Below are 12,928 nucleotides of genomic sequence, written 5' to 3' on the forward strand. Positions count from 1 at the left end.
CATTCATTACTATTATAAAAACTTTTTGTTCATGTTTCTATGAGAATTTTTGAATTAAATGACTCGTCGTTTGTGTAAATCGGTCTATTAGATCCTGAGATATAGAAATTATCAATTCGTTTTTTTTTTTTTTTTCATTTAAAAGGCTGAAAGATGACGCTACGAAGGACAAAAAACGTTTGCATTGTATAAAGTGATTTCTGATCAAAGCAAATATATTTGAGATCAAAAATATGCAAAGCCAATTTTTGAAAATTTTTTATTTTGAAAGGGTTTGGAGGAATAATTTCCGGAAACGAATAATTTCTAATGATTAGCTATTTCGTCGATACTAATCGTTAAATAAACTCAATTGATCAATTGGAAAATAGATAATTGGCAAAAATAACTACATGGCAATTGTCGCTACAACTATAAACTTATCATCAGATATTAAAATTTATTTGACGATTCTAATAGAAGATCTTTTACGAAAATGAATTCGATTATCTATAATGGACGTAATTATTGAATTCAATGGTTACTTTCGGCAGCAAATGCACATTTAATCAATCAGCACACGCATTTGTAAATCAATGGAACGTTCACCTTTCTATAAATACGTTGATTATTTACTATTAATTAAAATAAAATAAAAAATAAACAGAAATTAAGTAGTGAGAGCAATCAAGAACTAGAATCATATATAACCCCAAGGATTTTGGGTTTACTTTGCTGATACAATAATTCGCAAAAATCACACATTTGTTACATAAAGCATAGTGTATAGCAGATGGGCTGTCATTATTCGTCAAAAACAATGTTCTTAGCACTCATCTCCGATACACTGGTTCACACACTGTGCAATGTCGTAGTATACATCTGGTGACATCGAAAATTATATTCTCGTGTATTGACAACGTATAAGATATTATCCGTTGACTTCAGTTCACTTTATTAGTAACTAATTGTCATTTATTAAACACATCACATTAATTTCATAGCTAATTGGAAATCTTCTAATAAATCATACTGCAAATAACTCATTCACTTAAGGCTTATCATAAAAGATTGCATCAAACAAACCTACAATTATAGAAGATAACTAGATTGTTACAAATTCAAAATGAACGCGATCATCGATTTCAACGGTTACTTTCTTTCCAATAATAAATATACGATAAAAGAATACTCATTATACCTAATTCGCGACGGAACTAATGAAGTAGTCCTCAATAATCTTCAAGTATCGAAACCTCCAATGAAATGGAAGGAACTATCTCGAGCAAGCCAAAACAATTATCAAGAATATTATGATAAATTTGGAATCGGTTGGAAAACTGGTACTCGCGATAATGAATCGATTATTGAAAATTTATGGCACAAGTTACGTGACGTAAAAGTAATTTACGTTATCAACAAATTGAAACATGACTTATTAGCTAATTACCTAAGCGAGGACCTAAAATTCAAATTCGTTTATTTAACCGATTTGGGTTTCAAATTCAGATTAAAGATGTCAACCGAGTGTCATTATCATGATCAAAAATTTAAAAATAACTGCGCAAATGATAATGTTTTGAGAATGTTGAGTTGGTTAACAGAAGCAAAGATCGATAGCAACACTATCCCTTCAAAAAAAGAAAACATTGTTATAGATTTCAATGGTTACTTTCTATCTGACAATAAATATATGATAAAAGAATACTCATTATATGTATTTAATGATGAAAACGAGGTAACTTCAAATGATTTTGAAGTATCAGCAGCTCCAAGTACATTTGAGCAATTAGACAAAACGGACCAAGATAATTATAAACTATATTTTGAAAAATTCGGAATCGATTGGGAAACCGGAACTCGTGATAACGAAACAATCAGAAATGATTTTAAGAGTATATTACGTAACTCTAAAAAAATTTATATAAATGACAAAAATAAACATAAATTACTGATAAATTATCTTAAACAGGATCTTAAATCCGAAGTTGTCTATTTGACTGATTTAGGCTTCAAACTTAAACCTAAAATGTCAACAAATTGTTATAATCATAAACAAGCATTCAAAAATAATTGTGCTAATGACAATGTTTTGAAAATGTTAGATTGGTTATTCGAAAAAAAACCAACGATTAGCCGTCAAGTTAAAGTTCCAAAAAAGCATATAGTTGTTGATTTCAACGGTTACAATTTGCCAAATGACGTGTACGCAATTAAAGAATTAAGTGCATTTGTTGCAAACAAAAGTAATGGGGATTTAGACAATTTGCATCTGATAGTTAAACCTCCGTTTACAAATGTCGCACAATTACCGCTGAATTTTATGCGTGTGTACAGTAGATTTTATGTTAATTATGGTATCAATTGGCAAACTGGTACAACTGATTTTGAGAAAGTATCGGTAATTTTGACAGATTATTTTAAAAGAGCGACGCATATTTATGTAAGAAATTTGTCAAAACAAAAATTATTGGAGAAATTTATTGGTGAGAGCTACAATATTATTTGTTTGGAAGATTTAGGTTTCAAAGTTAGACCGAAAGATATTACTAACTGTCCTTATCATGATAGAAAAGATAGTATTTGTGCACTTGATAACTCTATTGTTATGTTGAAGTGGCTTCAGCGATACAAAACTAATCGTAGAGCATTGAATGGTAATAATAATAATAATAATAATAATAATAATAATAATAATAATAATAATATTAGTAATACTAATACTAATAGTCGAATTAATGATGATAAAGTTGATAAAGTTAATAAAAATAAAAACAATATTTGGAATAAATTGAAACTGAAATTTGAAGATAAAATTCGAGAAAAATTTAGTAAGTAAAATTTTATTAAAAGAATAAGATTATAATTGATTAATAAGTTAGCTAGAAAGTTTTAATTTAAAATTATAGAATTTATCATCTATTTGAGAATATTGAAATTCTTAAATTTATGTACAAATAAATTTTTAGATTCAAGTAAATGCTGCTACACAGAGAAAAAAATGGTTATTTTTTTAATATTTTAAGACACTGAGAAAAAAAAATACTATTTTCCAACCAAGAATTTCTTGATTCAAGTAATCCGTTGAAAATATTTATTTTATTATTATTAATTATCAATTTCTTGAGAAAAGAGCATCAAATTTATTTTTGTTATTATATGAATTTGATATTATATTATGAGTAAACAAAAGAATATCTTTACTTCAATTAAATAAAAAACTATTTCCTTCAATTCTACGATTTCTCAAGACAAAATTATATATTCTTGAAAATTATTAAGAATATATGTTATTGTATCAAGTAAATGTTCTTAATAAAAGTATTTTTGTTTTTCTCAGTGTAAGAGAAATCCCCGTGTTGTCACAGTGAAAATCCCTGTCAAGGTAGGAATAATCCATCTGAGGGAACAACTCTACACAAAACAAAGGTTTTTTCGTTTATTATGATGTCTTTTAATAGAAAAAACTCTAGAAGGTCTGATAAAATGTAACGAAATTCGGGACTCAGTGCCCATGCCCAGAAAAATTTTTTTCCTGTCACTATTATACAATATCAAAAGCGAAACGTGTGCAGAATATGAATTTTGACAGCTTTCGATGCAGAAATACCGATAATTTACTGAAACTTGACAGACTTACATTTCGAATTTCTATTGATCTTTCTTTTTTACCTGATAACTTGCTAATTACATAAAGAATACGTTAGAATTCCTGTTTTTTTGTTTTCAATTTCTATGCATCTATTACTAAACTAATTACTCATTGTCAATGTTTGAATGACCAATGTCTTTACAGGGGCAATGAATAATCAACATAATAACTATCATTCAAAATGTCACAACGACCAATATTTTACAAACAAACTTTACAATAAATATATCGATATCTATAGAAGACAGTCATATTATTTAAAAATGAATCATTACAAAAATCACATTGTCGTCGACTTCAATGGTTACAATCTGACAAATAACACATACGCGATAAAAGAATTCAGTGCCATTGTTGCTGGAAAAAATAGTACTGCTGATAAAAATAATTTAGAGCTGCTTGTCAAGCCACCTTACAAATTTGAAAATTTACCCCAAGAATATAAAGATAAATATAGTAAATTCTATAAAAAATATGGAATTGATTGGGACGCCGGTACAACGAGTCATAATGACGTGACAGAAATTTTGACAAATTATTTTGAAACAGCAAAGCATATTTATGTTAAAAATATGTTTAAAAAAAAATTATTGGAACTATTTATTGGCGAGCGTGATGATATTGAATGCCTAGAAAATTTGGGTTTTAAAATTGACCTTAAAAAATTAACGGATTGTCGTCATCATAATGAGTCAAACAGTAATTGTGCTTTTGACAATTCAAAAATTATGTTACGATGGTTAAAACGTTATGTTGCTGATGGCAAAACTTTGAGTATCCATAAGAAAAAGTCGATTGACCGATTACCAGAAAATCGGATATTAATTCCGGTCAGTGTCAAAGGACAGGTATTGAATGCGCTGTTGGACACGGGTTCAACTGTCACGTGTGTTAGGGAACTACATGAAAATTGGATCGAAACAACCGGAATGTCGAGTTCAGATCGAAGATTGGCAACTGGGGCGGATGGACATGTTATGAAAATTAAGTCCTCGGTAATTTTACCGCTGGTTATTAATGATGAATTGGTAGAGTTAGATGTCAGAGTTGTTCCAAAACTTGGATACGAAATTATTTTGGGTATAGATGCTGTCTTAGCTTTTGGAATCGGTTTAGATGGTTCTAGTTGTAGCTGGTGGACCGAACGGGGCGCGGGAATATTTAATTGGAATTAATAAAAGAAAATTAACGTGGATTTTTATGAATTTTTATTGTTGATGAGGATTTAAAATTTGAAATTTGAAAATGTGATGAGAAAATTTTTGGTTTTTCTATTTTTGAGAGAATTGATTAGTTATTTAAAACTTTTATCTATAGGTTTAAATAATTATAGGTCGATTTATTGTCTGATTAATAAATCGATTTAAAATTAGAGTAGGAATTCAAAATTTAAAATATCGATTAATTAAAGTAGAACAATCGTTTGATCAAGTTCGATATATGGATATAAAACTATAAATAAATATAAATTTAAAATTCGAGACAGCGATTTATGGAATTAGAGGCAACCGTTTTTAATTCGATATACCAAATTCGATCTATCGATTGCTTATGCTCTGAATTATGATTTAAAATTTTGAACTATCGACCTATCAAATTGAAACAAAATTTAAGAGGAAATTTATTTTTTCTATTACTTATTTAATAGTAATTAAAAATTGAGTTTATTACAATTACAATAACATTAATTAATTAATATATTTATATTAGACGTGAAAAAAAAATTTTTTAATAATTTATATAATTAAATTGATATAATGCAAGCAGTTATCGACTTCTGTGGATACAAAATTCCAGATGATAAATTTGGTGTAAAAGAATTTAGTATTTACTACATAACTAAAGATAATAAAATTATTCGTAAAATATTTAATGTCGTAAAACCACCAAGTGAGTGGCACAATTTACAACAGGTAACAAAAAATGAGTACAAAAAGTTTTATGAAACATATGGCATTAATTTTAAAGCAGGTTTTTATAAGTACAATTTATCTATTTACGCTTTGAATAAATATTTAAGAACTATGAAATGTATATACGTTAGTGATTTAGGGAAAAAAGATATATTGTTAAAGTATATTCTTTATAGGAGAAAAAAAAATATTATTTGTATGAATGATTTGGGATATGTTATTAACCAAGAAATGAAAACTAAATGCAGTAACCATGAAAATCCGTATAAAAATAACTGTGTCAATGATAATGCTTTAGCTATGACTGATTGGCTTTTAAAATCTAAATTAAACAATTGTACTAATGTCAATAGTGATAATGATAGCAATGACCAAAACGAAGAACCTTAAAATGAAAAACTTCAAAACGAAGAATCCCAAAATGAAAAACCTCAAAATGACGAACCTCGAAATGAAGATCCTCTAAATGAAAAACCTCAAAATGAACAAGAAATAGCGATGAAAGAATAAATTTATAATAATTTATTTATGAAATTGATGATAAATTTGATAAATTAAAAAAAAAAATTTTTTGAACTGAAACTAGTCATCCCATAGAAAGTTTGGGATTCTGCCCTACCACAATTATCTCTTCTCTACTAAGATATTTGAATTTGCGCATGCGCAGGATATTATAATAGAGGGGAAAAGAATAATGGTGGTGAAAAGTCCCGTTTTCTCTGGGACGACTATAAAATATCCGTCAAAATAATTTTATTAAGAAATATTAACAGAAATACACGTAGAAAAAGATATAAGGATATACAGATAGTAACTGTTTCATATAATATATTATTTAATATACCCTTTCAGTTAATTTTAAGATTTTTACAAAATAAAAAACGTTAAACTGAATTTGCTGTTCGATTAATGAAGAATACAAATTAAATAGTAATAAAGTAACAGTACCGGAATTTTCCAGATAAACATATAGTATTAATTACTAATTTGTGATTTTTACTATATATTCGGTAACAAATATTAAAAACAATGCAAGTATTAATTTGCACTAGTATTTTTTACTAAAATATATTAAATATTATAATATTTTCAAAACTTGTTCTCTCAGTATAAAAATAAATTTTTTTTTTTTTTTCTATTTTACATCAGTTCCTTTTCAAAAAATGTGAAAAGCCCTTATTTATATAGACCGGAATCTTAAAAACTATTGATCAAAGCTTGATCAAACATATATGAAAATTATTCTTTAAACCCTAACCTATAATTTGAGCCCGATCCCGTCCTTCAATCTCAATTTTCTTAGAACTCATGAATTTTCAAAATTTTACTTCAATTTTGCCTTTCCTAAAAATCCACTTTTATCTCTATGGATCTATATTATCATTATTAGTAGATTTTATAAAAATCTAACTGTTATATTTGTCTTCATGACGCAACTTTACAAAAATTTTAACATTTTCTATCCATTTGAGTCAAGTAGGTTCCAAAAATTCTATTGGGGAAAAAATTTATATATATATAACGCGCGGTTCTCCCACGATAGCGTCCACAATTCTGTACCGATTTTAATGGAATTTTTTTTTACATATTCTTTAGCTAAAGAGCTCGGTTCAGTTCGAAGATGAGCTAAATCGGCCAAAAAATTTAAAAGTTATAGCCGTTTAAAGGTTTTTTAATTTTTCAAAAATTCAACTTTTCTTGATTTATCTTTAAATAACTTTTGATCCTAAAGAGATAATCTATTTTTAGTGATTGAATCTTTATGTTCATTCGATTTGCTTTAATTTAAGCTATGTTGCTTACTCTTTAGATAATTTTTTCTAATACTTTGATGAATTTCAAAATTTTCAGAAAAACAGAAAAAAACATTTTTTTTTACTTTCTCATTTAATAACTTTCAAGTAATACATTATAGTTGAATCTTGTTAATATTTTATATAGCTTATCTAATGAGCTTCATATTTCAGTACTATTTTTTTATATTCAAAGAAAATTACCTATTTATTTATTAAAATTTAGCTGTTGCATTCGTTCTTCCACTTTTTAATAAATTCATTTAACTGTTCCAATTCTGATTACTGCCGTGTAACACTTTTAAAATCTCAACATTAAAGTATACAGAAAGTACTTTTTAAAAATTGACAAGCATAAATATTATTGATCTTATAAGCTTTAGATGAACCTTTAAACGTCACCGTCTACTTCACGGATTTAAATAATTAAATAAATAATGAAAAATCTACTTCCATTTCGGCTGCCGAATGGCCTTTTTTTTTATTATTTACTATTTTAAGGCCATGGAGTCGAAACTCCTTGCAGCCTTCCTAAGATACAAAAAATTTACATATACATAAGTATAATATACTATGTTTAAACTAAACACACTCACTCAATCATTACTCATTCAATATATTAACAGTTTCGATTAAAAAAGAAAGAATCAAACATTCGCCGAAATTCTTGAAACATAGGCTGCGACGTACAATTTTCAGGTAACCGATTCCAGGTTCTTAGATCACTAATTATAAACGATTTATCATACTTAGCTGTTCAACAGTAAGATAGCTAAAGGAAATCGTGACGTAAATAGAGACCAATATCTCGAAAACTATTGATCAAAACTCATTTAAATACTAATGAAAATTATTCTTTGAACCCTTATCTTTTATTTAAGCCTTATAACGAGTTTTAATTTCGATAACTTTTTTAGTAATTAATTTTCAAAGTTCCTATATTCCATAAACTTATCATAGATTAAATTTTCTATTGAATAAATTTAAAATACTTCACAGTCGACTTTAAATTAAATAAATAATTTCAAATAATCCATGCAAAATAAAATAAAAACGTGTAATAAAAAACTTACCGATACTCGATTGCGATTCCGAGTGCCTGAGATCCATGGTCGTAACGTTTTTCACTTCTGTCGTTCTGCTCAACTTGAAATTAATCTTATCACCATCACCCTCAGCATCCCCATTACCATTTTCATCAGCTTTATCATCAGGCGTCATCAGTTCGTCAGTCTGTATAACCAGCAAACTTTTGCAAGCTGGACAAGTTGGTTTCAAATCTACCATCCCAATTCCCACGACATAATCCGGGTCCTGGGAGAAATGAGTCGAGCATTTCATGCACTTGAAAATTTTAAGCACAATCGGTCGCTTTTTTATTTTTCCCGCCATTAGTCTAACTATTTTCAAAGCATCTTCTCCATCGGCGTAGTACATCCGTGACTGGCGATCGCGTCTCGTAGTATCAAATATAAAATCAACGCTCGTCGTTTCACCTCTGCCCATAATACACGATAAAACAGTTTCTATCGACCATCGATATTTTATTTTACCAGTTATCGAGTCACGTTCAATAACATCATCATTTGTTATCACCAAAAATATTTCTTCTTCCGGATTTTTTTTACTTACAATAAATAAATCACCGATTTCTTCACCTGGATCATAAATTTCTTCTTTATGCTCAACAAATTCATTGTTATCTTCTTCAAAATCATCATCTTGCTCTCCAGTTTCATCTTTTTGATCTCCAACTCCGTCTCTTTGTTCTTCAACTCGATCATTTGTCTCAACTAATTCATCGTCAGACATTTTAAAATTATCACTAACTTGACCATTATCACATTCAATATTTTTTCCCTTCTCCAAATCATTAAAATCACGCGGCGTAGAAGCGACTGGATACTTATCCAATCCCATAATATCCTGAACAACAGAACCCGCATGACTTCTCAACCAATCGCCGCCAAATTTTTCTCTCAATTCCAAAATTTTTTTCTTCGTTTCCAAATGATCCATCGAAGTTTCCAATACACTTTCCTTATCATTGCTCCTTCCTCGGCCCTTGCCCTTATCTTTAGCCTTTCCCTGGTCAATTTCATTTCCATCAGCCCCAATAACCTCAAACTCATCGCTCAAATCATCAATATCAACTTCTTTAACAATAGTCCTTCTTTTTTTTTCGCTTTCCGCAACGCAAACAATTTCAGCAACACAGTCAATTTCAACCGGCAAACAAACGCGTTCATTTAATTTATTTTGCCCTCTTATTGTGTACGCCCTATTATCACTAACTAAATTTTTTTCCGATTTACTTAACGGAATTTCATCCAACGTAAATTTATTTTCAGCAAGAGCTGCATGTAAATAACGCAGTGTACTGGAACGATGTTTGTCGTGATAATATAAAGGATTGCCAATTAAATTTAACCATATTAAGCTCGTTATTGAAGAAATCGGCCATAAAACTGAATGATGTAGCAGACAATTATAAGAAATATCAAGTTCTGATAAACAATCGAGTTTTTCTAATCCGGATAAATCGTCGATATAATTATTTTTAAAAACAATAATCGTTATAGTTCGATATGAGGATCGATTAAAAGAGGGAATAGATTCTAATTTATTGTAACTTAAATTTATATATTTAAGGTTAGGGAGACAATCTAATTCATTTGCATTGCTGATAAAATTGTGAGATAGATCTAAAGTCGATAGCCAGGGCGCCAATTCGAGAGATTTGTCAAGGCGACCGAGATTGTTGTAAGGCAAGGAGAGACGTTTTAGTGACGCCCATACAAAACCGACGCAAGCGTCGCCACCACAGGAACTTAGTAAGCGACCTACTGAACCGACTCCGCCATTGCCGGTGCAGTAGATGCTTTCTAATTGCCCGCGGATACCTTGAATTCCGCGAACACTGTCGATAAAAACTTTTTGTAACTCTAGGTAACGCAAATGACGAAATTTGGTTATGTCAATTGTAACTGGATCGTTTATGCTGATGATTTTCAGCCATATTGTTTTCTGAACAAAGTCGTGGAGGAATTTTAGGTCACGGAAAATTTCAATCTCGGAATTGTTACAGACTTGAAATGAACTTTCAAAGTCTTTGGTGTCGTCGACGATAAGAGAAAATCCATTATTTAAATCGTGAAGAAGTTTTGTTGAGAGAGATAGCTTACTTGTGCCACTGAGTACTTGGTCACCATTTTTACGGAGAATCTTCGCGAGCTCGAGGATTTCAGGTTTGCTGGGCAAGCTGGATGACTGGATTGACATTCTTTGATGATTTTTTTTTACTCAAGTCTGAAAAATAAACAAATGTATATTTTTTAATATTTACAAATAATTTTTTGAAAATTATTACTGTAAATAATTATTTATTATAAAAAAAATTTTGAAAAATTAATTGGTAAAGATGGATTTAGGTGAAATGTCCTGTAGAATGAGTACCCGCATCAATAGGTTTGGACTAAAAAATTTTAATCTTGAAATTTCATTGTTAGTGAAGATAAAATTGCGTTAATGCTTCAAAAATTGAAACCGATGCAAAATTTTAAATATCAACATTTTATTCTCTATCAAATTACCCCTCAAACGAGTACCCACATCAAGAGGTTTAAACTAAAAAAATTTCAATCTTGAATTTTAATTTTTAGTGCAGATAAAATTGCGTTAATGCTTCTAAAATCAAAACCCATACGAATTTTCAATATCAACATCTTATTCTCTATCAAATTTTCTCTCAAACGAGTACCCACCTTAATGTACGTGAAAAAAAATTTTTTTTTTCAAAATCCACGACAGATTTTCAAAAAAAAATTTTTAACCTAAATATATCGATGTGGGTACTCATTCTACGCGAAATTAAACCCTCTACTCACGTCCGCTAGTGTTTTTATCAAAATCACAATTTTTCGGTCGAAAAAAAATTATTGTAACGAATAATCTGAACGAATGAAATGATCACCTAGAAAACTGATGTAATCACATTAAGAGCTGCTTATAAATATGTGAAATATGTTAGAATTGTTTGTAGATGAATTAACATGTTTTTTTGTGATAAATTAATAACCTAAAAATTGAAAAAATAAAATTAATTTACCAGAAAAATTGATATTTTATTATAAATAAATTAAAAGCTTGTAAATAATAAAATACTTACCTAAATAAATTCAACACATTATGTAATTAATAATTTAATTTTTTGGTTTATTATTTTTGGATATTACGTTGATATGATTTGGTTCGATAACAATATAATATTTATTATTTATAAATATTGACAGAATTATAAAATAATTTAACTAACTATTTATTGACATACTGATGTTGATAAGTCACTTCATTCTTATAAATATATTTATTTAAAATGAATGTCTTTATTATAAATATTGTTTAAAAAACAGATGGATAAATTTGTCGTGTTATTACTAATGCAATAACACGACACATATCGTCAGTGGCGGTAATTATTAATAAATATATGAGAGAATAAAATAGTTGAATTTATTTGTGTTGTGTGTTTATTGTGTGTATTAATAAACAGCCTAGTACAGTCTACAGTAAACGACAGAGCATAAACTATTGCCAGTTTTTTGTGATTTTAAAATTTTGATAGAAACACGTCTATTTCCTACAGTTATCTGCAGTATTCACAAACGAAAAAGTAGAAACAAAATATAAGAATTGGCGCGTTTTTTCAAATTCAAATGAGGAGCAAAATGCGATATAACCCACGCGGCACAAAAAAAATAGTTGACTTTTTGTTAAACTAAAGGCGAAAATTTTCTATCATGTAACCAATTGCTAACTTAAATTTGACAAAAAGTCAACTATTTTATTATTGTGTCGCTTGGAAAATTATTTTTATTCTCAAATAAAAGACATTAATTTTTTTCAGACGAGTCGAGAGCCTGATGGCGTGAAAAAAGTCATCAGTTTATTCTTCAGACAACTTCTGACAAATATCAATAGATCCAATGTCCGACTTTTGAAAATAGTTGTAAGTTTGAAAAATTATTTTAAGGCTTAAATGAGTGATTTTGAAATTTTATAACGGAAAATAAACCAAAGTACATGTCCCGGTTTAAAAATTTGATTGAAATCCTATTGGCATTTTATTGAATTAAATCAGAATCAACCGGATTAGATTCCGTTGTCGAGAAAAAATTATTTAGATCTACGGCGATTTAAATTGTGCGTACAGTTAAGATCTATGGAGATCGAGTTAAAAAATGGGAAATCTTAACTGAAATAAAAATTCCGATTTTTATATGAAATTTTCAAAGCTTAAAAAAAAAAAATTTCAAAAATTGTAGATCTGAGGAAATCTTGGAGGGCCTAAAATAATTAAAACAAATTTACTTTGATTAAAGTAGATCTAAATTGAGAAAAAATCTGATCTATAGTTAGGTCTGATTAGACCCTGATTCAAAAAAAATTATTTGAAATGATTCAAAACAATTTGACTTGATTTAAAACAATTCAAATCGACTAATATATAGATATAATACACTTAGCACCGAGTAAATCATTTTTCTTAATGAGGAGATCTAGCGCAAATTTTTTAATTCGATTGAATCGAC

At 28.7% G+C, this 12,928-nt stretch overlaps 1 protein-coding gene across 5 annotated transcripts in view; it reads right to left on the reverse strand.

Moving 5' to 3' along the window:
* The window catches only part of LOC103580840 (serine/threonine-protein kinase 11-interacting protein), a 52,894-nt gene that overhangs the window by 27,562 nt on the left and 12,404 nt on the right, over window positions 1-12,928 (reverse strand). For 2 of the 5 annotated variants that reach the window (XM_008562740.3, XM_008562743.2), the window contains one exon: window positions 8,411-10,646. In XM_008562740.3, the coding sequence (XP_008560962.1) occupies window positions 8,411-10,619 (2,209 nt within the window). In that variant the 5' untranslated portion in view covers window positions 10,620-10,646. The other 3 variants (XM_053738456.1, XM_053738455.1, XM_008562742.3) reach the window with 3 other exon arrangements.

Source organism: Microplitis demolitor, chromosome 4 (assembly GCF_026212275.2).
Source record: "Microplitis demolitor isolate Queensland-Clemson2020A chromosome 4, iyMicDemo2.1a, whole genome shotgun sequence".
NCBI classification, from domain to species: Eukaryota; Metazoa; Arthropoda; class Insecta; order Hymenoptera; family Braconidae; genus Microplitis; species Microplitis demolitor.